Source organism: Anopheles maculipalpis, chromosome 3RL, assembly GCF_943734695.1.
Source record: "Anopheles maculipalpis chromosome 3RL, idAnoMacuDA_375_x, whole genome shotgun sequence".
NCBI lineage: Eukaryota > Metazoa > Arthropoda > Insecta > Diptera > Culicidae > Anopheles > Anopheles maculipalpis.
The window spans coordinates 76,190,928-76,217,444 of NC_064872.1; the positions used below are offsets into that span (position 1 = coordinate 76,190,928).

The window sequence follows — 26,517 nt, forward strand, 5'->3', positions numbered from 1 at the left end:
GCTTTGAACTCTGACGAGAGTAGAGAGGAGTCGAGTGCTGCATTACACGGAGAGAGAGAGGAAAATGCAAGTTATTAAACGAAATGCAAACATATCGATCGTATATTTCATAGATTTTCCCTCCATTGGGGGTTGTTGTTATCAGTAGATATGATGCAGAGGCAGCAATAATAGCTAACGAACCGATACACCTCACCTCATATCGCTTCTCCAATAATGGCAATCTGCTGCTCCTGCTGCTGTTGCTGCTTTAGTGGCAATAGAACGCTCATTAAAATGTTTCCTCTGCTTGTGGTGTTCGTCCGGAACCGATGAGTATTCCATCATAAGTAAGATCGTACTCGGAACTTGTGAAGCAGCTTTTATCTTTCTGCTATTGATGAGTTTTGTGGATGTACAATAGATACAGAAAGATTAATTCCACCACATCAAAACTAAAGAGTTAGGTAAATAATTGTTAACGAGTGAGAATAACGGATATTCGCGTCTATAGTTTAGTAGATAGACAGCAATCTAATTGCTACTAAACTAACGAGCGCCATCTAAATGTGAATATTTAAAGCTTGTTAGTTTATCTCGCATTTCGTACTATTCTTGTCCAACATGGCGAGAAGTAATTTTCTATACAAACTTAAATGTCAACAACAAAGAAAAGTCTTTATATAACCAATGCCTGAAGACTTCCCGCAAAAAGTTCGATAGTTATTAAAGTTCCAGACCAACAACGCCTTTGTCTCAAATGTTACATCCCTCTACCGGGCACCCAACTCAAATGTGTTGAATTTTATGTGAATTGTGCACAAGTTTCAGCACTTTACATCCAATTGGGTCTCCATCTTTACGATTCAACCGTCTGGAACGGGAGGATTCAACCAGCTGGAGACAAACTTGTGACCGTTCGGTGGAAGAAATGCTACCGAAGTGGAAAGATTTCTTTGAAACAATTCATGCACCACGTGCAGCAGCCTCCCGGGTAACCGTTTACCATGCTTCTTGTCACAAATATTAGCTCCATCCACTCGGAAACGGACGATGCAGAACCGAAACTTTCCCCCCTGCTCTGGCTGCCACTGACACACACACACACCGAACACAGAGCGGTCATATCTCGCTTTTCAAGATGGAAAAGGAAAACCTACAAATGGCACGCTTCTCAAGGTGGCGCTCGAAGTTCAACCACCTTTACCGGCCACCGAACTACCGGGAGGTTACATGCGGTAACGGGTTTCGTGCTCTGGCGAGCAAGCCAGTGGTCGGTACCGAAAACCATCGCAGCGAACAGGGGAGATCCGGGACTGATGAGATGCTTCTGCTTGTTAGCTGTGCGCCGAGCTGGGGATAGCTTATCGGCATGTTTCGGTGTGATTTCGCGGTGCATGCATATGCTTTCTGCAACCTGCATGACTGCAAGCAAGACTGCGGCAAGTCGATTATCTTCGATCGCCGGAACCCTTAATGTGACCTCCTCCGTTGTGGCATTGGTAAGCACGTACAATGTGGCGCAGAGCGTGTGGATTATCTCCAAACATACAACTTGCAAGGAAAATGTGCCTTGATGAGAGCAATGTTAGATGACGGAACCATTCAGTTATGTGGGTTGTTGCACGAGTAGGAAGTTGTACGTTGTTGAAAGCGAGAAATCAGGTGGCGTTACACGGATGTCCACGATTACCAAATAGTGGCCGCCCGTTTGATCGTGCACTTGCTTGGACGATTATTTTGATAATGAACGGTGGCTACGCTGGCAAGACATCGCAAAAAAGTGCTGCGTTGATCGCTGTACGGGGGCAGTTGGTTCCATGTTAGCAAAAGAAATAGCATATTTTACTTTCCACACGTGTGGCGTGTGGCTGAACGGAATGGATTCATTCGTAACGGCCTGTTGGAGTTGAAAGTTTATTTTCACCTTTCTTTGCGGTATCAGTTTACGCCATTTTTTAAGTAGATTAAATTAACTGTTGTTGACACTTTTCACTGTAGCGTTATGATATACAATTAATTCTGTTGTGATATGGAATTGACAGCACTGATAACAACCAATTCAGTAGTTAATAAAAACTTAGTGATATTTAATGATTCTGAAGCTTAAAGTTGTATGCTTGTCAACTCAAAATTGTTGCAAGATATAGAATAAAGACGCTATGTAGGCTACCCAAAAGTAAATACAAAGTATAGTCATTAGTTTAATCCAACTATTTAGTAATTAAGTCTCAGAATGTTTAGTCTCATTAGTACGCGAGTAGTTACTGCTGAGTTTTGTCTGATTGCAACTCAGTGTTGGCTTAATGTTAGCCCTTCCTAATTTTTTTTGGCCTTATGGTACCTCCACATACCTTTCAACTGGGGTGTTTAATTCCTAGTATTGAATTTCTAGTTGTCATATCTGTAGTTTGGACCTACACATAAACATTTATATGCATTGAAAATGCTGCGTGAAGCATTTGTTCAGCTTCAGCTAAAAAACAACACACTTTGTTTGTTTATGTATCTAAAACTGTTCCTTCTAGACAAAAAAATCACAGAGCGATTGCAGAAATAAAACTGCAATTCAAGCAAAACCGTCCCCACCCCATTTATTCACCCGTCTCATTTATCCACGCTGCTCCGATCGCTTAGTAGGAAATCCGTTTCTTTATTTATCCAAGAATTCTTCCCTCTCTTGAGCTTCATATTTCACTCAAACAAAATTAGCTAAACCCAAACGCATTTTATGGACACAAACGCAAAAGCCCTTCAAAACTGCATGCTCATTCTAAAGCAGCAAGTCCATTGATTTTTATTGTCCCCCGTTTGCCGAATGACCAACCTTGAGGAAACATAAATTTCCTTTCTGCCTTTTTCGGCACACAAAACATGCATTGTTACACGATGTTCCTGTATCGCTAATTTTCCACCACCGCATTTGCGTTATTGAAACATTTATGAACTGAAAGTGGACATGCGAAAGCTGACGCATTTTTGTACTTCGTTCGCCGTCTGTGGCCGGTATTGCAACGTAAAAACCCCATGACAAATGTTGCATTGTGCATTGTGGTGCTCACGTTCCGACAGAGGTTCCTTCCTGTGGGATGTTTTACATATCGCGTTGTGGTCACTTTTGACGATAATTCAATGTTCACTTGCCAATTCAATATCGCCAAAACCGTCTCCAATCAGACGTGGATCCTTGGTGTTCCCGATTCGTCAGCGGAAAAGCTTGGCGGATATAACCAGCGATAGGACGCTAAAGTTAATCGTCTTGCTTGTTTTCGATTGTTTTGCTGCCTTTGCAATCATCAAGGAGCTGGACCATTGAAACGCTATAACTCATCGATCGTTTTGTGTTTGGGTGGGTAAAAGGCATAAACGAAAACTACTGACTCACGATCTACATGTACAAGCTTGAGACATTGGTTCCGCCTCCTCATGATCAATGTTGTGTCTGAACTCACTTAACTCTCTGCCCAGCTAAACGGCGCGGAGGCTTGGCAAGAACTTGTGCATCGTCCAAGTCGGTTGTTGTTGTTGAGTTCACCTGAGACCAGCGAATTCGTTTTCGGCTGGCAAAACTCAGATTTACATACTCAGCAAAACCACATAGTTCAGTTCATAAATGTCAGATTGCGCATAGCAAGTCACATTACAAATAATCGTTCGAATTTCTCATCCTAGAGGTGCCCGGGATATCCAATGGCAGTAGCACCAGCTTCTGGACATTATAGCAAGTTTCTACCAACTCTCCAACCATACTCAGGGAATCATGTGATTGGAACGACGCAATTTTTTTCGCTCTTTTTTCTCACTGGTTTCCCATTCCGAAAGTATTCCCTTTCGGATTCCTTTCTTTTCTGCTGACTTCATCGTTTTCGTTGGTGGTGGTTTCTCGTGCGATATCTTGCAAGGTACTTGAACTTGCAAATATTTCTACCGCGGTCTGGAGGTGAGTCCCGGTTGCGATGTGTATTCACTCATTCGACACATTTTGTTCGGTAACGTTTCGTAAAGCCTGCAGATTGCTTTAATATTTATTCACATGTCTTCATCTCAAGCGAATTAAGGCAATATGAATTTTACGACCGATCGGGACACACGGAAGACCCAAGAAAGAAAAAATGCTCCTAACAGGTAGAGTCTCGAAAACGCAAATTATTTGTTTCTTCGTTTGCAAAACTTTCGGCTTTTGTCGAATCGTGATTTGGGGTTTTTTCTGATGTTTCTTTTCGCTTTGGGCATTTCGTTGCTATCCTCCCGTAATATAGGTTTGGCATTGAAACGGCCAACGCTACATAAACATCAACGGAATGGTGCAACGTGTGCGCAAGGCTTCGAAGAAAAAACAAACCGTTTGGTTGAAGTGTTCAGTCATAAATATCGTTTTTTTTTTACTTCTTTGTATAGCCTAAGGCACACTGAACGGTGGTCGAGAAAAAAAAACAACTCAACAGTTTCTTGACGATGACGCCGACGACGGTGACTTTTCGAACAGGCATCGAATTCTTTATGGAAAAAAGCAACTGGTGGAAAGTTTTTAACAAGCTCGAACAGCAAGAAGCGACTGAGACGTCGTCGCGTGCAAACGGTGTTTAGCATGCAACAGTTTCCTAGGGCGTTGGAGGTGTTGTTTGTTGGGAAAAAAATGCAGAGCAACCTCACACATTTCACATCGAACCAAACCCTACAACACAGGTTCCTTCACATCCATGCATCTAGAGCTAACACACGACCACGTCCAAGGTCACTCACGAACGGTTGCAGAAATACTAAGGCTCCGCTGTAGCACAGGCACACACAATGGTACCGTAGGTCTACCAGATAGCAGGAAAAAAAAACCAGTTCTTCGCAACAAAATCGTAGCTCGACAGGTCAGGTCCGTAGTTGACGTTCCTCGATGTGACCAATCTACCTTATTGGCAGCAATAACACAAGCTGTTGCTTCTATCAGCACAGTGAAATCGATCGCGTGTACGATCGCCAATATGTCCGAAGTAAGATGATGATCTCAAGCACCGGCTTAACTGCTAGGAGTTCTCTATCGCCGGTCATGCAAAATTGACACCCCCATTTGCACGTTTGACAGTTGGGCGATTAGTGTTTACATATTATTTGACGTCCGGATGGAAATGGATATTCTGCATACGCGAAGAGAGAACCCCTAGCGCAATTGAGGCTATCTATCGCAAAGCGTGGGTAATCTTGAAGTCAAAAAAGGAAGTAGAATAAATAATGTGTGTGCGTGTTGTTAATGTATTGATAGATATTTTGACGCATAAAATCAACGCTCGTATAAGGAGCGTGAAGTGTCAATTTTGACACAATTTATTTGATCTTTGGTAAATAGGTGATTCAAAAACATTATTTTATCAGCCTATAATATTGATAGAACTACAGACACTCCTGTAAATGTTAGTTACAACCGTTTGCTTAATCACTCAACATGGCCTCTCTCTATCTCGCCTTCCATCCGCACGTCGAGAGCCATAGTAAACAGTAAAATGTCACACCGTAACCTCGATCGACTTTCAACCACTTTACGCGCCTGCAGCGTGCTGTGTTGGCTCGTATCGTGTAAAGTTGGAGCTTTATCTTATCGGTATGAAACGTTCGCTCGTAAAAAAAACATCACAGTTTTGGTCGTGCGTTAGTATTTTCCACACCTCACAGAGTTTGCTTTATCGAAACATATGATAAGGAAAAATAGGTTGTAAGGAATCGGAGAGAGTCAGCTTTGCCCGTACCACTCGGATGTTGCAATACCGTGCTGCTAACTAGGTAAGGGGGAATAACTTTTATCGATACTGGTTGTAGCTGTGAAACACAACATATGGCGTGTAAATTTCTCCATTTATCATCAACCATCCAGCAACAACAAAAAAAAAAAAAAATCCCCCTTATTGAACCCTCCAATGATGCGTGAAATGAGCAAAGTTACATTATCCGTTCTTCCTGCATAGCTTATCTTGGCGAAAAGGACAACACTTCACCCATCCACGGGTGCACCATGGGCCCTCAGTGCATGTTGCAAAACCCATGTTGCCTTTGAACATCAAAGCAGGAAATTACAAATTAGACACAATTTGACCCTTTACCATGGATGGAGGAAGCCCAGCCCACGTTCTGATCCAATTTCCCCTCGAGAGAACGCATCACGTCACACGGTGATACGGTGGGTCAGTTCACTTAGCTGCTGCTCCTCACTGTCTGATCAAAGCAGGTTACGTTAAAGGAGCAGACAACAAATATACACACTTGGCCACCGACAGGAAGTGCAGCCGGGGTTCGCAACAAAGTAATTAAGTGTGCAATTTTATGCTACGCTATTTGGTCCAATAAACTGGGAAGAGGCGAAGAGTTTCGTAGTCTTGAAGTAGATGTTTACTCGGTGCAGCACGCAGTTTGAGGGTATTGAGTGTAATGTGGAACGCTACTGCTCGCTAGGAATCGATTTGTGTGCCACCGTCGTCAGCAAAATTGTTTAGTCTTGTGTCCCTACAGGCACATCGGAAATTGCGGGCGTAGCACCGTCTGATTGTCCTGGAACAACACCCTCGATAAGTGCCGATCAATGCCTTGATGTGGGGAACGAGCTGGGACGAACACCCCCCAGGGACGTGGTCGCCTGTCCAAACAGACGACTTCCTTTGCAATGGTAAAGGAATTGGATAAATCAATCAACAGTTATGTTTACTTTGAGTGCCGCATCCGCCGTTCCGCTGCTTTGCGTCCACCCTCAGGTATGCTCTCTGCCGAGTGTGTGTAGTTAGCACAGGGATATCATGAAGTTCATCACACCACAAGAAGTACGAGTGTTTATCGAATGGTCAAAAGGGAGGGGGGTGAGTGATGTTTGAAAAACAATGACCAGCCCTGAAGGTACAACGACGATGGGCCTTGTTGTGACTTCATTGAATATTCCAAACACGTCCCAACACCACGAGGATGTGATGCTAGTCATGGAATTTCCACCGTGTACTTTACCAATGGATCTTGGAGCTAGCTCGGCAAAAACGGGAATAGAAGTTGGTCGATGCGGGTATGTGCAGTAGTTCAAGGGCTTCCACCACGCCCTTGGAGCTGCTGCTTCGTCCATCTTCCAGCTCGAACCCCTAAACCTAGGCCTCCACGCTCGTCGATGCTCATGATCTGATTTCTACAGAACTTCAGCAGGAGAGAGTGCTGCCAATTACGCGACGTGAATACGGCACCGAACCGATTTGGACGATGGATATGGGATGGAATAAATTTTGAATGATCCTATTGAGGGACCCGGTCCTATCTACACTGACAGTAATTTAGTGAAAGCGCTGTCCAAAGCAGACGCACGCATCGTTGAAGCTTAATGACATTCTGACATGTGAAAAAACATGTCCATTTCACCTGATGTGCCCAAACCAGAAAATCTGTGACAACCTGCGACAAGAATGGACAGCCATAGCATGGATGAAGGTGCCTGTCAGATTTTCGGGCTTTTCCTGGAGGGTATTAGCCGGATGTTTTGATGTTTCCGTGTTGTTGTTGTGTGTCTAGAGATAGGAACCTCTCCACATATCATCACAACATTAAAGTTTCTGGACATTGGTTATCAGCGACGACCACCAAAACACGGACGGTCACCATTCTAGTGAGCGCCCTTACGTTTGGATTTTAAGTTGAGCTAGTTTTGTTAAACATGCTCTTTATTGGCTTTGTTTAGCTTACGATACGAAAAGAGATATTGCCCTCATAAAGAATTCAATTTAATGCACCCCAAGAATCCAATCATGTCTTCTGGATGTTGGCTGTAGTAAGAATTGAGCGGCTTAATGGAATGTCGATGCACACACCAACCAAATCTTCTTAGCGTGTGCCCTTTAGCTGGAGACATCAGATTGGCTCACAGTGAAGCTCAGGTCTGGTGTGCTATCTTTACCCAATGGAAAGCAGGATGAATTTATAACACCAAAGAGCTAAGGTATCACGGAGTCCCTGTGAAAGCTCTTGTTGATCCCTTAGCAACAACACAGACACAGCCGACCGGCAAGGGCACACTGCACATGTTTCACGAAATTATAATTCTGTCTAATCGCTCGATAAATAATGTAATTCAATCGCCGCATAATCATCGTATTTCATTATTAACACACCAATCTATGCGGTCGGGATTTGTTGTCCACTTTGGTGTTCCAGGCCAAACAGTGGTTCTCCAAAAATTTGCCAAGATGCCGACACAACGAAGCACTCGAACTGGCTCGTAACTGGCACCAAAGTCACGAGCCGCTTAGTTAGGGCCTCTTTGCGGTCGGCTCAGGTCGTGATTCGAACCTCTCGGAATGCTAGCGTTGCCCTGTAGATAGGCCAACATCAGTAATGGATTGAATCATTACTTATGTTCTTCACGTTGACCACCACTGTCTACTACTGTGGGTAGCAGGGGAATTCATTAGCTGAGGAATGCGTGCAAAGGATTATGTTGCCTTTGGACGAATCGTGTCTATTATTTATGTGTGCCGATTAGAACGTACGAAGTTTGTTTGCTCTCCTGGAAGGAATATAAATGGACACAAATATAAATAAATCAAATGACCCTCAATCTCATACCTTAGCCGGTGAGTTGAGCTAATGGAATTGAATTTAATTTTAGTTTTTTTAGATGTCAGTAAGACAATAATTACAGTACATTTTGCTCTACAAATTTGGTTGATCTTGGTCAGTACTACAAATCAAATGTCCTAAGGTGTAGTTCATTAATTTGGCTCATTAGGTATTTTAAAATTATTTACGATGAATAAGTGCACATTAAGACTTTTGTCAGTTACCTTTTTGAAGCGCGATATTGGAACAAGTGAAAGTTTTCGTCTCAGTTCATTCGCCAAAACGCCAAAGCATATTATTAAATTAGTCCTACCGCGATTCCATTCCGCGATTCCGCGACTTGCCGAAAGAAAGAAGTGGACTATAAAGCATCAATCTCTACCTTCACTTTTGTTTTGCGTACACTCCTTCCCCTATACCGAAAAGGTCAATGGTCGATCAAGCGGTAAAAATGGCCGTAAGCCATCTAAGCCGCCACATTGAAAGGTCTGGTGTGAAGTTTCCTCATAAAATCAAACGTCAAACACCAATCATGGGAAAACGTCGTGCGTGGCCATGATTCTAGCTGGCAAATAGGTTGGTAGGGTTACCGCCAGTTAATTATATGCTAATGAGGCCATTGGCGTTTTATTTATGAATGTTCGATTCCTTTGCCCACCGGCGGATTCGGTCGATTAATGCGGAACAGCGCCGAGTGTGTGTGTGTGTGAGTTAGCTCATAATAGTTCTATTAGCACTTGTGAGCAGTGAAAAAATGCATCCAATGCACTTCCTCATGCCATTTTATTTTGCCCCCTTTCCACCTGCTCGTGAATTGTTATCGATGGGTGATGAAGGTATAAACAATTGATCCACAATAACAACACGACTGGCCTCTGCTTGTTCATAAAATCGAACGTATAAATTGGCTAATTATTTCCACTTAAGTTGATCCGATGATGTGTCTGACTCCTCATAATGCTAACCATTTTTAAGCATGGCTCACTACACAATTTGAGGTTTTACATTTATTACATTTAGTTAACAGCGTGTTTTTTTAATGTCGTTGTTTATTCTACAAATAAATCGTTTAAAATTATGTTCTCAATTTATTTGCTCTCTCCCTCTCTTCCTTCCACTTAACTATTTATAAATCATTGGGCCGTATGATTTTTTGTTTGCTTTTTATTGTTTCATGCTGGCTGGTTTTAATAATCTCATTTTCATTAACTAGTTTTTCATGCATCGTTAACTTCTTGTGCTCGCATTTATTTAAATACGAAAGACAGTGGCCTTTTTTTCGGAATTCCAGCACCAGTGCGGTGGAAACACTTTTTTCTGTCTGGTAGAATTTTTTTTTAAATTTCGGGCTCCACACAAACCGTTCAGCAGCAATTGTGTACGTGGGAAAATGGTTGCCAGCCACCAAAAAAGCATTCGCGAAGCACAATAGTTTTATGCTTGCACTCGCGCTAATAGGAATTATGTTTGTTTGTGTTATGTTTTTCGCTCTTCACTCTTCTTTCTGTTCATGCTTTTTAGCAAAACGTTTTGTACTGGCAACGGTAAGCTGGCCAACCCGGTGTGTTTGTGTCGGTTGCATCAGACTATTTTAGTTTACCCCTTTAGTTTTACCCCCAAAAATACCGACAAAGTTTTGGCGAGTACTGAGAGAGAGAGAGAGTTTGAAGAGTACGTGAGAGGCGCCAACAACGCAGATTATAAATCATTTTCTGGTACTTTGTTTCTGAGGTTTTGTTGCAGACCGAAGTGTTACATTGTAATGATAATTTATAAGTGTTCTTATGCACCCGTTAGCGGTTCGCTTATGTGTTACGATTCTTGTAAAAAATTGAACAAAAACAATCCATTGCCCTTTTTTCAAAAAATTAGTAAATTTTTTGTCCTTTAATGTCCTTGATTTTTTTTATTTCTATCAACGACTAACGCTTTTAATCCTTTCTTTGGCATGGGGAACGGTTCCGGTTGTTGATCTTAACCCTGGTCCTGCTGTTTGAAGATCGCTGTCACCTCACCACAGGGGTCCGTACAATATTTATGGCAATTATAATGGATAAATAATCATGTGGGTCGAATTTGACTAGATTGATGTCTACCTCAGTAATTTGTAGTATTTGATTAAGTCTTTCAATACAAAAAATTACTTTGGATTTTCTTCAAAAAAAAAAAAACTCACTTACTAAAGAACGCACTAAAAAACCTGTGAAATACAAAGTATTCCTGCATTGAGTCATCCTTAAAACTACAACCGGTAATGACTTAAAAGATTACACATTGCAAATCGTATGGTCTACACCCATTGTGCGAAGTTGTTAACACTTATCGGAAATAACGCTCTGCTTGTTACCAACACAGCGCCATGCCGGGAAACGTAAATAACCGCACAAAAGCTTTTCGGGAACTTTTGATAAACTCATCGACCATTGTTTGCTAGCATTACTAACCATGCCCAAATAATACGCAAAAAAAACTCCACTGATGAGACAACCAGACCCGAGTTTAAAGCTGTTTGCTACATAAAAATAACCTAACGACTTGTGCGGATGGTTAAGGAAGCAAACGAGATAAGATCATGTTATTTGGTAGGTTTTGGGTGTGTCTCGGAGTTGGCGGAGTTTTTTTTTTTTGCATTGTGTAATCATCGTCATCATTATCATACATTGCATCTTCACCATCTAAACCCCATCACCATGAACAGCTAGCAAGTGAAGTAGCATCATCTGTTGAACAGTTTAAGCCAATTTTGTACCATTCTGCTTCCATCTCCTCCGCTGTTGCTCGTGTGGTTTCTCTTTTTTGGTCACAATTTAACTTTATCACAGATTTCGTTTATTGGCAGAGTTTTTGCACAAGAAGAAAAAGGGCACGTTGTCGCTCAAAACACGCACAGCACACTCACACACACGCTCTCGACGAACAAGTGAAATTTGTGTCAATGTGCTGCAACGTAGCCAGCCCCTTGATTGGGCCAGAGTGTGATGAAAATCAAGTGTCGATTAGTTGCACCGATTTCGGAAACGAGGCTCATAAATTGTGGCAAGCAAAAATCTCCACGAGGAAATGAAATGTCTTCTTAGCCGGGCCTAAAAAAAAGCCTACGCGTGTTGTTGTGAAGAAATTACGCTCTGCAGTTAGCAACCCACACGGCGGGACGAGCGACTTTGGTCCGGATATCATTAAATTGAAGGAAATATGTTTGCAGACGAAAGATAAATAAGTCGTGTTGTGTAAATTGAAACGCTCAGCATATCTGGTAGGGGAACGGGTTCTCCTAATTCTTGGACGGAAATGTCGAAGTTTGTCGAATCCCTAAATCAACTGATGCTGTAGTTTTATCATGTGTTATTCTTGCAAAATCATTTGGCAACCCCTTTAAGGTTCTAACGCAACGAGTGAATGCTTTGATGAATGTAAAATTTGAAACTGAATTCAGTATTTGTTTTAAGGCAGATTGATGGCAAGGGAAAAAGGATCCTCTAGTACTTGAAACCACCCATCCGAAGACACATGTTCTCGCATGACAACACTGCCGTAAGAGTCGAAAAATGCCATTAGACTAATTGAAAACTGATCACTGTTTTTCGGAACATCAAAACGTATTAAAAACAGCACAGCAGCAAAGCACGGCTCTCTTTCTCGCCTTTTCTTAGTGACCTCGTTTTTCAGTCAGGCATTTTTGAAATGTTCGCCTGGCAGAAACCATCTCAGGCAGCCCACCATCCCTGCTGCCGCTTGTCTTTAGTCCGGTGTCGCATTACAATTTCGCCGATTCTTCTATTCCTCGCGTCTTGTGTTTCTCGCACGATTCTTTGATTTTTCAGTTCAAAATGTCTTTTAGTTAGGGAAAAAGCATCTTCGGCGGATGGGTGGAGTGAAAATTCGTTTGTTTATTTTGCTTCTGACTTTCTAGTTTTCCGTCTCATGGGAATCGTTTTCCCCTAGTGTCATTAGAAGGTGTTTGAGTTCTGTTTGACAGAAGCGCAGGTCTTTCGTACATAAATCTCATCGTTTTTCAGCTGTTTTTGGTATCGATTTTAGAAAGTTCTCTACTTCGAAGAACGGAACATTTTGGTTTAAAAATAGGTTTGTTGTAGCTTCTGGCTAAGTCGGGTCAGGGACTTATATTTACATTCTCAATGGTGCAATCTGACTCCTAACTTCTGGCTCCAAAATCTACCAAAACGAGCAACTTGTGCAGCAAATGGAGTGTATTGAGATAGATCGTCAGTTCGCCTACGGAACTACATGTCACCTTATAGAACGAAGGACACCATCGGGACCAATCAGGTCCAAAAAACGACACACCGCTTCTAAACCATCCCAGCCAACCATGTTGTGCTAACATGCATCTAATTTAGATTTCTTGCAAATCTTCTATCATTTTAGAAACTGCTGGCCAAGGCAACGTTCGACAACATAGCCGAAAGTACGGATGAGCTCGCTTTCCGCAAAGGCGAAATACTGACCGTCATCGAAACCGATACCAACGGGCTCAAAGGATGGTGGCTGTGCCAGCTACGAGGTCGTCAGGTAAGCTCAAACATTTATTATCCCATCTTTCCACTGAGCACTGTTGCAGGCTGCATAGCAATGCAGCAACTCTGGTACCCATCAAATCGTAAAAGGAAAATTCACCTGTTTCATTTCCCACCGAAATTAATCCCCAAGGAGAAGACCTTCTAAAACTTGGGTCCGGTTACATCAGTATTGAATGGAGGCAGTGAGAAGAAGCTACAAGTTCTCGTGTAAACGGTGCAGGCATGTGAACCATATTCAAATTAAGAAGCCGCACACAACGACCAGGGTACGCGTACTTAGGATCGTGGTGTTTTTTTTTTTTGTTTCTTCATCCCTACATTTGGAGAGTTACCACCAAAAACCACCTTTTCCCTTTTTCTTGTGGTGTGGAATAATTTACGACCGTTGGCTGCTTTTTATTTGTGGCTCGACGATTCGGACCTGACCCGAGATTGCTCACTAAGCGCCTGCCCCTCGTTCGACCTTTGCTCTGGCCGTGCACAGCCTGTTGATATGTTCCGGCACACCACCAACTGGTACGCCATTTCTCCGGCGGGTCAAAGAGATACTTAGGCAAACGCTAGGAACGGCTTGTTTAATTATTCAGCAGATGATTAATGACGGGAACGGCTAGCAGAGAGCACCCTGGAAGCTAATAGTAGGCTTAGGCTATCCAACTTACAGTCGCCATGGTGCTACGGCCACTTTGAGCTACGAAGATTGAGCTGATGGTCTTTCGCCCATGTGCCTTTCTCGAAAAGGCAGAAAAGTTTGCGCGCAGCGAGGATAACTCAATTAGTACCAGGTTGCCGTTCCAGGCGATGGTTGGGTTGGTTGGGCATTTTACCTCTACATCGACAAGCAGCTAGTGTCAGTCTAGCATGACACCCGGGAGCTGCATAACAGTTGCTAATGAACCCCGGGAGTTGAATTGAAAATCCTGCCACTCGTGTTCTCGAACGAATTGTCGGAGGTCATTGAAGCCTACGCCTCGAGTACGGCATTTCAAATCATCAAACGAACACGGAACCTAAATCCAGAAGAAAAGATCAAAAGTTAATTGAATTGCGTACTTAGTATTGGGTTTTTCGTTTGCCCATTTTGTGCTTCAAACGAGTGACTGCGAAGGTACGAGTACGAGTTGTTGCTCGTCGACTCTGCAAATGGTGAAGTTCGTTTGGAACAACAGATTGTGTTTGCTTCTTGAAAAACTGAAACACACACACACTACATAAAGTATTGGTACGAAAGCAGCAGTACCATGAAGGAGAGGGTTTCAAAAGTACGTTAAAAATAGGACGGACAAGAGTAGGTCGTTATGGATATCTATTTTTCAAGGATCATTTTCAGCAATTACAATTCCGGATGTCTGATGCGTGCTCTTCTCGTGCTGTTCTGTTTATTAATTCTAAGGTCAAAGAAAATGGGAAGCCCACACTACGACACGGACATGATTTTCTATGTAAACAGAGCATATTGTACTACATTATTTTATTTGCCGTTTGACGTCTGTTTACTTTGCAAGCTACACTGAGTGTAGAGTTTTAATTGAAAGGAGTATAAAAATAATTCACCTCAAAGAAAGGACTCGTTACGGTGAAGTTCGTCTAAGGTCTCTTTTTCATTCAGGAACAACGAACGGGAATATTTTTTGGTCAATTTAGGGGGGAACGTGAAAACGTGTTTTCCAACTGATTGTAATTTTCATAATTGGATTTCTAGCCGGTACCCAACCAAACAAAAAAATTGAGATATCTTCTGGGAATAACATTTTCAGAAAATAAAACGTTATTTAATTTGTTCGAAAACCATTCTCTCTTTAAAGAAGGAGCTTCAAATCATTGTTTGAAAATTTAACTGCAACATCAATCATTGATCTTTTCCGTTTGATGATTTTAATACTAATGTGACAATATTTAACATTCATTAGCCAGAAATCTGTAACCAAATTTTCGCTTTGGCAGTACCTTCTCTGCATTGTCGCAACAAAAAATGGCGTACTTTCGCCCATTTGCGATCGCATTTGAGAAACTCTTGCTTTCCCCTACATCGGAAAGCTTAAAACAAACATTTACTTTTATGCTTAACTTTGCTTTATGGCGGAAAGCAAGCACACCGAAATACCGTTCCATAAAGGATAAAGTTTCTGCCTTGTTTTTCCCGTACCTCGGGACGACAGGATGTCCCAACCCATCCCATCTGTTTCAATATGCTTGTGACTACCTTCCGTGCATTGAATGTGTGTTTGTGTGTGCATGTATATTATTTTATGGTACACACAAAAATCAACAATAGCGTTGTTTGACCTAACGCACAAGGCAATGCAGCCCGAGCATGTGGGAGTAGTAAGAATTGGGAATACCTGAGAGGGTGGTTCAATTTACAGACGTTTATGAGATTGGCTTTTCAAATGAAATTAATTTCAGCATCATTCTTGCATCGCACATGGAGCCATGCAAACGGAACCGAGGCGAGAACCTAACCGGAAAGCGAAGGATTATTATGGGTTTGCCCGATATATTTACCTCTCGCACATTCCAGGCAGGATGGCGTGTGCGCAGTATTAGCCATACGTTTCTTCTTCATTTGTCCAGTGAATGGGTCTACCATAGCAAGCAACAAAAACCTCATCCATAGATCCATCGGAACCGTACTTGCGTTGGGATACGAAACCCTATCATTAAATTTGAATTTCATTGTGTCGAAAAAACACGTACGCGAAACCGAACCAACTTCCATAGGAACGTTTCGGTGGTGATGTTTTTGTTTTTTCCTTTCTCTGGCTCTGACTAACTCTTTACACTTTCCTACCTCCGACAAAGAGCTCCAGAAAGGTCCTGAGGAATTTTTGATCTTCATTCCATAGTTCCCATTCCCACTACTTTTTGAAGTCTCTCTGCGCCGGGTATCGATGGCGCCAGACATTCGTGGCGTGATGATTCGTCTGTTTGCTTCCTTTCTCGATGGTGTGCCAAGTTACCCGGCATCAGCAGTATAAAAACCCTCCACTACCGACCAGATGATGCAGTGTGTGCTGCAAATGATGATCAATGAACGAGAAGCATCCCAAAAGGGAAGCATTGTCGTATACAAGGAAGTTCGCTTATGTACGGCGCAAATGAAGGAAGCTAAAACCTCTTCTCGCAATTCCCGCAGGATGGATGAAGGGATTGATGATGGTATGCCACCCCAACCGTGCCACGAATAAACAAGACGGGACAAAAGCGTGTCAGTCAGTTTTGGAACGAAATTAAATCTAATTGAAGTACACGAGCGTGAGCTGCTCGGTGTGTGTGTTTTCGTCTAGAGACGCTCCAAAATTCTTGGTGAAGGATACAAGAATGTACCCGCTAGTCTCTACAGAACCTGTGTCGATCTATTACACAGGGTACGTAAGCCACAGCCCTTGCAATGTAGACGACATCTTTATAAGATCCTGGAGCATATCGTCTGCAGTCGCAAATCCCTTGTAGATAATTTTCTTCCTGCGTACCAAGACACTTGATTAAAGGCAATGTGCATGTTCTAGCGGTTTGTATCTTCCGTTGTGTTTTTACCAACCGCACAATAGTCCTTTCCCGGTTTACTAAACCCACCCGAAGTTGTAGTTGTCGCGGTTAAAGATTATTCATAATTTTCTTTTAGTGCACAAGGCAAACCTTTGCTCCGGTCTTAGTGGTGGGATCCTTTAGGTGGCTCATAGTAAAGGATAAAGTTAATTTACTGGTGTTGGATATTATCCTTTCGCTGGTACGCCAGCGATACGGCAACAAGTTTTTTTTCCGGTAGAATTAATTTCATTCGCTGTCAGTTTATTTTGTTGCCAGGGCTTATCTGTGTGCGGGTTCGTTTACATATTTCATCTCTCTCTGGAGCCGGATAGCTGCTCGAAGTCATAAAATGTGTAGTTCATAAAATTGTCCAGAGTTTGAAGCTGCGTTATGAAAAGGATACGTTAGACTTTTTAAGACTTTGTAGAATCCTTTTTTTTTGCTGCAGCTTAAGACTTTCCTAGTGTCTGTACCAGCAGGAATCACTACACATTGGACCTGTTTACATTCTGATTAGTGACGTTTACCTAGCTTCCGTTTTTTCGCCTTTTTTTTGTCCTACGCCGCCATCCGTTTTGTCCCATGTTGATAGAAGCGTCCGGTATATCTCGCTTATCTCTGGCAGCTATTTTTTACTCGAATCCTTTTTTTTCCCTATTCATCTAGCCGTTGCTTCTATCTCCATCTTGTTTCCATCCACCATCGTTTCATTCATTCAAAACGGTTTTGTTCCGAATGCCTAAGGGCGTTCGTCTGTAAATGTTTGCCGAGCCCGGTTTCCGGCATTCGGCCGGATCGAGTTTGCTGCCCTTAACTCTTTTCCATCTCTCCCTATCTCGGATTCGTCAACCATTGTGTGTGCCTATCCCATCCCATCTGTGAAGGTGTGACCGGAGGAAATAGCTTGGATTATCTCAATCGATTCGGCACCGGTGTGGTACTCCTATGTTTGACTAAAACGGAGATCTTATCGGGACACAGGGCCTATTTGTTTTGTTTGCCATTGAGAAGCGCATTTAGGCCTCTCTGTGAGGTGATCAAGACTTTATGGATTATTGAGTTTTGTTTTCACTGTTTTCTTTCGAAAAACATTCGGAACAAATTAAAAAAGGGTTTGGCAGTTCATAATGTTCAAAAAACTTCACCTTTAATTGTGTTTCGGTGTTTACCTGTGCAAAAGAGCGTTTACCAAACAACGGTCTTTACCCGGGGCGGTTGAAAGATCATTAAATTAGCTCTACCTGTGTTTATGGTGTTCGAAGGTAAAGGGGTCCTCCGAACGTTTGAACTCCAGACTTTGTGCCGTGTGAGTTTTGGGATGATGACACATTAGTTAGGAACTTTCTTTTCAGCAAATAAATTGCTTCATTTTCTTATAGAGGCTTTGAGTCTCTAAGACGACATTGGCGCTACTATTTATTGCTGTATTATCGATAGGATAGGATACAGTGTATCCGAATAATGAAGCAGCAGCTAAAAAATGCAGTGTTAATCATTCAACCTCGTAACTAGCGTTGCGTTTTATGACTTTGTTCGTATGACTTTGGTTGTTTACACTTAACTCTTAACCAAACGGTCTACACTTACTTTATTTAAAATTTGCAATAGAAAAGACAGCTGTCAGAGGTCCTGAATACAAACACGATTTTCCATTTTCCACCTCTGAGAAATTGTTGCACTCCTTTTCCTATACCTATATTCCTTTGTTTGACGAGGATAAGCGTATATGCACATTCCATTCCATTAAATGAAGTAAATTTAATCCTACTAAAGCTACGAAAGAGTCCCGTCTGTCTGTCTGGATGGCTGTCTGAAAAATTGTCAGTAGAAAAAAGGTAGAATCTATCACTGGTAATTGAAATGTTTCTGCACGATTCGTAACGCACGAACGCGGGTGGATGATAGCAAACTGACAGCAAGGAAGCGCAGAACGTGATAACCTGTACGTTAAGCTACTTCCCTAAGCTACGTTACATCTCTAGTGCAAAATCTCTTTGTATGGATCAGACTGTATAACGTGCAACTGCTGTGCTTTGTGTATCTAACTGTTGGCTTTTTTTGTGTGCTAAAAGCTGCCGGTCTAGGTTTTTAGAGTTTGGATACATTGGTTTAGAAATGGAGCGCGCAGAACAAGGTGTGAAGAAACACAGAGCGTTAAGTGGATCGCATTGCACCGGTTTCCTGTAATAATACACCGGCGCAAATGCAAAAAACTGTGCTTTAGAAATGCCCTCAGACTTCAGTGGAGTAATTGTTAGAGGAACGCAGTATCTGATATGAGTTGACAGACAGTGGCTTCTCATTTGATCGCTTGCTGTCTGGCATTTAAATCGTTATTACTATCATTAGTTGTTGACGGTAATAGAAAACAATTTGATTGCCTTAGGGCAGTGTTACATTACGTGTGGAGATTATGAGGCCTTCTTAAACATTAACTTTCCTTCCAGTTTGCTTCGATTTGCTGTCCAATGTTGTGTAATATTTTATTTAGTTTTGCATAAAACGTGTGATGCAAACTTTCTTTTCGCTATCTAGATATCCATTTCCTTCGTTACTTTTTGCTTGTGGCAGCACAGTGATAATCTTCGGACATCCTGCTGTGACATCCGATACAGAAAAGATCCGGTACAAAAACAGGCGATAGGAAATAACGAACATCTTCCGGGCAAGATCAATCTACCATAACCAAAGCATCACCAGCAGACGTATTGCTTGGCATAAAGTATCTAATCCATTCCTTGGATCACTCGCCATCCAACCAATACCGGCCATGCAGATGAACAAACGCAGCCTTATGCAGATGGCCCCCGATGTGTGTATGCGGAGAGCTTCTCGCATTCCGTTTTGAACACGGTGCTGTCGGCACGTGTCCGGACGGGCCCTGGATGTCATGCATACCACAGCTACCGGGATAGTTGATACGTGCACACACACACACTCGCACTACTCAGCAGCATTACAGCCGTGTCACGCTGTCGGTAGCACGAAGGAACTCTATCAGCTGCCGCCAGCTTTTGATGCATAGATACCCGTATGCATCCTATCAACATCGGATACTGCATAGACGGCAGCGTAAAATTGGAAGCTGATGCTGTTGGGCTATAGCATCCTGCCGTTGCCAGCAGGGCGCAGTCAATCATACAACTTCTTGACGCCAGCTTGTCTCGCTTGGCACACCGACAGCTGCACAAGTAGGGGGTGCGGAGGTGGAACAACAACAAAAAAATCTGAAGTAAGGAAGGGCAGCCTCTAATTTTATTTTTGAGGACTCAAATTCTGCTTTATTGTGGATCTACATTTTTTGCCGTTGATAAATTTAATTTCAAAAGCAGATGGAAATTCATGTGTTTCGGTTTAGGGGTAAATGTCCCTCTCTTTTAAAAAATGGGGGAATAAATTGATGGACCACAATTAACAAAATGGGTAGAATGGTACAAGTGGGATTGTGATTAAAAAGTATTGTGGTTGATTTATGATTTCAGTTTCAGATTACTACAAATCTCATCAGCTTCCGGTTCAGCCATCTATAAAGGGCGGTTTATATTCAATTAAAATCAGCAAATAGCTGTTAGTTGTGGTCTCGGCTTCCAATTCCTGTCTGTTAGTTCTTTTGCTTCTCAATTAATAAACACTACTTTATTCAGGTGAAAATGATTTCCTTTTTTTTCGCTGTTTAATAACTTATATATTGGAAGTACGTGATAGATGGAGTTGAACATGGTTTGGGTTTTTTTCAACAGTTTTTTTTAAAACCAATATATTATTTCATCTTTATCCCACACGGTTACGTTCCTCTGACATATGGTTGTGGTGTAGTTTCCAACCGTGTGGTTTTAAATACCTCCGTTAAATGGCTCATTACTGAAGCCAAAGTGGATTATTTGTGGCATTATTATTTCATGCTTACTACTTCAATCCTCATATCCAATTCCGGTGGGTGAGATGACGATTCCTCGTTACCGCGAAATCGACGCAACCAATGTCAACGAAAGGTGGCAAACAGAGATGCTGTAAATTATTTCATCCATCTACCCTTGTGGTATGGAAAACGGGTAAAAAGAAAACAAGCCAGTGCCAATATGCTAAGAGGTTGCAAAATTTTGCAACAACCTACACTCGTTGCCAGCTAGGAAACGAAGCCCATGTAGGCGTTCATTGATCAGTTGCAGTGCTTCCATTGACTATATCTCCTTCTTTCTTACTGATGCAACAGACGGAGCGTTACTCAGATTTTTTTGTTGCGGTTTGGTTTCACCCACGATATATCGAAAGCGCACAGACACCTTCCGTCCAGGTGCAATTTACCGAGAAGGGTATCAAAATTCTATGAATGAACCTCTCCTGAACACCGCCTGTAGCTGGTTTAGCAACTGAATTTATCACCAATAAATATCAACCCACGTGGTTGCTGTGCACGGATAGCTCGATTCCGTCGACCAGATCATTGACTTCAGTGTGTAGTTTGCCACGCAAACGAACTGAAAGTGCAATCGTGTGGGAACTGATTCATGTCTAGTTTTAAGAAGGTGTGAAATACAGATCCTGGTGTCGATAATAAACTTTGGAACAATTTTGCGTACTGTTTGCGTACTGGGTTGTGACACAGGGGACCAAATCTCTGAATTCATTTGCTTCCGTAAAGCCTACTCAATATAGAAGCAAGTCTCAATGTCTGTGGTTAGTGCTTCTAGCTTAGTGAGCTTTCATGCGTGAAAGTAACGCCAAGAATACTGGGAAACTGTGAGTTGTCATAATCGCAACCTCAAGCAATTACACATGAAAGTTAACGTGTTACATTAAGGGCTCTCGCTAGGTATTTGGAGCATTCAGATTTTGGGTAAGCTGTTAAGAACTTAACCTTCTTCTACACAGTCGTTACGATCGTTTTACGGACGTTAAATCTCGTGTACGATTACAACGTAATATTCATTATGGCATGCTCTTATCAAGTAGGTAGCTGCGGTTGGCTTGAAAGGTTGTCTTCTTGAAAGGTTGTCTTGAAAGGGGACCTGATCCCTCCTGCTGGCCTCTTTAAATTTTCTGGAAGGCTTCTTTTTCTTCAAATGCCACAACATCCTAATCTGCTTGACGCCGTTGTCATTAATTATTTCTTTCGGTTTCGGTTCTGCTATTTTTATTAGGCTGTGATGTTTGATGTTCCCTAACGAATATGAAAGACAAAGCCTGAGGCAGTCTGCTGGGAAGGTACTTTTGATGCACAGCTGGATATTTGTATTACTGGAGCATGAGATACTGTTTCTGTATCAGTAGAAGAACCTCTTTTTTCTTCGAAACAGTATGTGTCTCAAGCTTATATCACATTTTCCAAAGCACTTCCCACGCTCTTCTTGACGTTAATACCTGTCTTGTGGTCACAGACATGTCTCCCCAACTGACAGCGTGAAAGTGTGAAAGTGTAAAACGAATGCAATAAAGTCCAAATGCCCTAAACTCAAGCGTCTGGTCTGTGGTGAACGCCCATCCTTTGGTTTCACTTTCATCCCAATCTTCCAAGGTGCGCTACTTCGAAAGAAAAATCCTCAATCGAAAGAAGCCTTAAAACAGCGAACCGACCGACGTGTAGCAGACAGTAGTTATCCCGCTGTATACTACAAGACACCAGATCCTGTCTTTTAGCTACAATCTCGCCTCATTTGTTGCCTAACAAATGGGAAATTCAATTAATCCCCATTTTCACCCTTCTCAGAGCCGACAGCCAGCGATGGCGAAGAAAGCATTATAAAATTTGATTAAAATCAGTGGTCGACGCTCCTGTGCGATATTAAACTGTCAGCAGCAAGAAAGGACGCATTAGGGACAGGTTTCTGGTGTGTAGGAAAGCTTCTGAATTCCTAGGCAAGCCACAAACGGCAAAGAACGGCGATTAACCTCAACTTTTAATCAGCCAGCAGTCGCGCCATCATCGACGACGCCGTCGGCATGGTGCCGAGGCTCTTGACGGACGGTCGGTAATAGTAACCGTTTGATAAAGCACTGCCCTGGTCCCTCCGGTGGAAGAAACGGCGATGATTATTCCCCGTGATGCTCTCATGTTCTCAGCCTCAACCTCGTTTCGTCTGTCCGGCGACGGAGGGACGAGCTGTGGGCCATCTGATTAACACGCCGTCGTTCAGGTGGTGGCTCCAGGGAGCGAGATTCTTTCGGATCCATCGCTTCTGGTTCTGCTGGTTGATTGATGGACTTTGAACTGAGGAGTTGTTCAAGATTGAAAAAAAAAAACCGGCACAAGATCGGCGCCACATAGACACGTTGATGCTGGTGGGAAGAGGCGCATGTGATAATGTTGCAATCAGAGTATGTTTTTCTACTAGTAAAGAAGAAATCAGTTTCAAGAATACAAACGTGGGAATAAAAATAGAACAGTACGATAATGGAATTATAGATAATCGATGTTATTTACAAAAATGTCAATTTAATTAATCCAATATTTTCTGTCTGGTTTTCATTTCTATTTTAAACGATTCATTAGTTATCTTTGGAATTCCTTACTTTGTCTTGGGTGTTCTTCTTTTTGTTGTAATTTTTCAATTTTTTAACTTCTTTTTATTACGTTTTAATATTTTATATTGTTCTATTATTAAGTGAAGACATGTTGTATTTTCTATTTATCTTTTATTGCATAAAATTACCTTTTCTTGACCAGAAAATAAATTAGAAGATGTTAGCTTTCAGCTCACATCCATACGTTACCCACGATTAATTGAAATAATTCCCTATTCTATTACGCTTACGTGCGTAGACTTTCTTAGCCGTTTTATTATTTTAATTTTCTGCCACACATCACCTTTCATCACACCATTATTATTATTACACGCAGCACTGTACATTCCATGGCGTTTCGTCGTTGCTGTTTGCACGTCGTCTCATTGCTGTACGGTGTCGCTGAAACTCTTGGTTTTTTTTTCTGTGCGCGATACATACCCCCACATCCACGCAGCACGGTAGCCCGGTGCAACGGCCAAAGGGTTTTCTGCTGGGAGTGGAGTTCGTGCAAAAATCACGACTCGCGTATAATTAACATATCAAACGGCGCGTCCCGCCATATCCATTTTCCGGAGTCGGAAAGGAAAACTTTCGCCACAACGTCCCCAACCGTCCACGTACGAACTTCAGCTTGCCTGGGAAAGGAAGCGTTCCGTCGCTGATCAACGCCGGTCAAAAGGAACCGGTTGCGTTAAACGTCAACTTTTGGATTATGATCTCGCTTTCCGGGTCGCTTTCCGTCAGCTCTTCACTTTTGGTCGGTTTTGCCACTTCGCGCGCGCTCGTGTTTGCTTTTTTTTCGCCATTTTTCTTGTCATTTTTCGCTCTTCTGGCCACCGTCAAATTGTGCGTCCAATCTCGCATCATCAAAAGCCAAAATAAAAACATCTTCTTTTGGAGCTTCGTTTCTGTTCTCTTCTTCATTGAACACTTTGACGTGATTCGAGCTAAAAAGCTCACACTTGTTTGTAGTATGTTTTTGTTGCTTTTTTTGCTCGATACTTCCTTCTTGGCTGATTAATTTGACAGCAGCTGAACTGGTTTGCTTTTATTGATACGCTCTTAAATGATTTGATTTTCCGCCCCACTTCACTCTGCTGGAAGGCGAGCGAAATTCGGATAACTAGTTTTTGGAGGTTTGTTTTTAGTACTTAAATTTGCATATTTAAAAAAATAAATCTTGAAATAACCCATCGTTATAAAATTATTTTTATTGAAGAAGTAAGGATTGGTTCCTAAAGATACGAATTTCTTATACGGTTGTTCCGAATAGCATTGACGTCGTAATGGTGGAAGTGACAATTGACGACTATTTATGCTTTTTCCCGTTTGCAATAGCAAGTTTCCTGGTTGGGCAGGCACCAAGCAAAACAAAAACCTCTTTCCAAATATCCATATCAGTCAGACATCTTGTCTGTCATGCGAGACATCTTTCTTCGTTGCCAGGTTCAACCGGTCTTGTCTTTTTTTTGCAACCCTTCTATTTCCAAACACATCCAAATCAGGTTTCCCAGAAGGAGTTGTTGTTGCTATATTGATCACATTGATTTCTTGCTGAATTCCATCACAATAATTCCTTCGCTGTTGGACGACAACAACAGCGCAAAAAAGTAACCCTCAATTCAAGCCTGTCAGCAGGAGGGAGCCCAGGACCATTTTGCGGCATGACTTAACGAGTTGTTTAGCGATTTGTGTGCGTTACGGCGCTAGCAGCGAAACTCTTTGTGTGGAACAGGATTTTGGACATTAATATGACAGCGTAAGTGACATTTACAAGCATGTCTACGGGTGTACCCGTTAGAGTTAGCTTTCCCTGTTGAAAGGAGCTGTTTGTGGCGCTGCCACAGAAGCGACTTACCTGTTTTGTATGCGTTTAGAACGCCGACGAGTATGACACGTAAGTTATAACACTTGCCACTATTAATGATATGTAAATTTGTTTGTAAGAACTACATTTCAACCTGATGAGTTATTGTGTAACACTGTAGATCGATGCACAATTAAACGAACCAGGACACTTTTCTTGATGACATTTAGATCTTCGACAAATTCATAACCGTTCTTCTTAAAAACTCGTTTCAATCAATCTTTTAGCACTTAGCTATATTAAACAGTTGCAATAACTTGAGCTTGCAATGTCTCGTTACATAAGGAATTATCTCTCCACTGCCCCTCCCTGGATGTCTGCCTTGTTGGCAACAAAGCAATCCAATTCAAGGCACTCGCTCGATGACATTTTTATTCTTGTGTGTTTGTATATATTCATTGGAATCGAAACCACTTCAACACTTGAAGTGCGTGACCAGGCCGAGGAAACGATCCCACCAGCCCAGTATTTGAGTACACACTCTGATCGATTGATCGCATCCACTCCAATGGATCCGATCCGATAGTCTCGTTCCAGTTCGATTGGCTACAAGTGGACGAAACCGAGCCAAGTGTATGATAGCAATGGAGAGATTATGTTGTTGACGCAATTTATATGAATTGTCAGCGATTCACTCAAGGTCTTCGATGTCTCGTCCGTGTTTTTTTTTACTTGTTGCGCCTCCTTCTCGTCAATCGATCCCGATTTATAGGACCTCCGGCGTTGAAGAGTTTCAACACAACTTACTTCTTCTTTAACCTGTACCGACTGCTCCGATAGCGTGTTCCAGAATATCTTAACGAACGATCGCCCCGGGGACCGGCCGTTACGTTACGCCAATTTTGCCTCCAACACTAATTGGCAATTTTGACGCAAAGTTCCGCGACGATTGCATGCTCGCGCGTACTGACAAGCAACGGGTGTGTGATCCTGCTGGATGGCAAGAATGCCGCCATTCGGTTTTTAGGTAGTTTCCTACTTTTTTTTTTCAATTTATTGTCAACGATATCACGCTCTTAATGTCAACTGCTTACGGTAGAGGATGGTATTGCATCAAGAAGTTCTTACGTTTTTTGTAACCAAGATAAGAACGAAAAGAAGGATCAACCCAGTACTTTACGGTATTGCGCGCGCTCGGCTGGTAAAAGCTACTGACAAAAATCCCTCGCGGCCATATTTTGCCGCCATTAGTCGGACGATAAAAAGGAACCGGCGGAAGAAATGACATATAAATTAGCCCGATTTATCTGATGACGCGGGCCTGCTCGAAAGCCTTCATACGGAAGGTGGAGGATTTCGGTAATAATTTAGCTTAAGATACGCGTTTTAAAAATTATGTCTCCAGAAGGCAAAACAGATAATTTGAGCAGACGTGCTTTGCTGATGCCGGTGCTGTGGTGATGTATCAAATTGCCTCCGTTGCGAGCGAATCTCCCCGTCAACGTTACCGTTTTGCTGTCACTAATCTAATACTAAATGGCTTGCGGGGTTGAAAATTAATGTTTTGCCGAACGATTTATTAGTTTGTTG

At 42.2% G+C, this 26,517-nt stretch overlaps 1 protein-coding gene across 1 annotated transcript in view; it reads left to right on the forward strand.

Annotated features, from left to right (window-relative positions):
* Window positions 1-26,517, forward strand: part of LOC126561593 (breast cancer anti-estrogen resistance protein 1) — a 112,370-nt gene that overhangs the window by 46,006 nt on the left and 39,847 nt on the right. Inside the window, exon 2 of the mRNA XM_050217837.1 lies at window positions 12,934-13,077. Within this exon, the coding sequence (XP_050073794.1) occupies window positions 12,934-13,077 (144 nt within the window). The remainder of the gene's footprint in view (window positions 1-12,933; window positions 13,078-26,517) is intronic.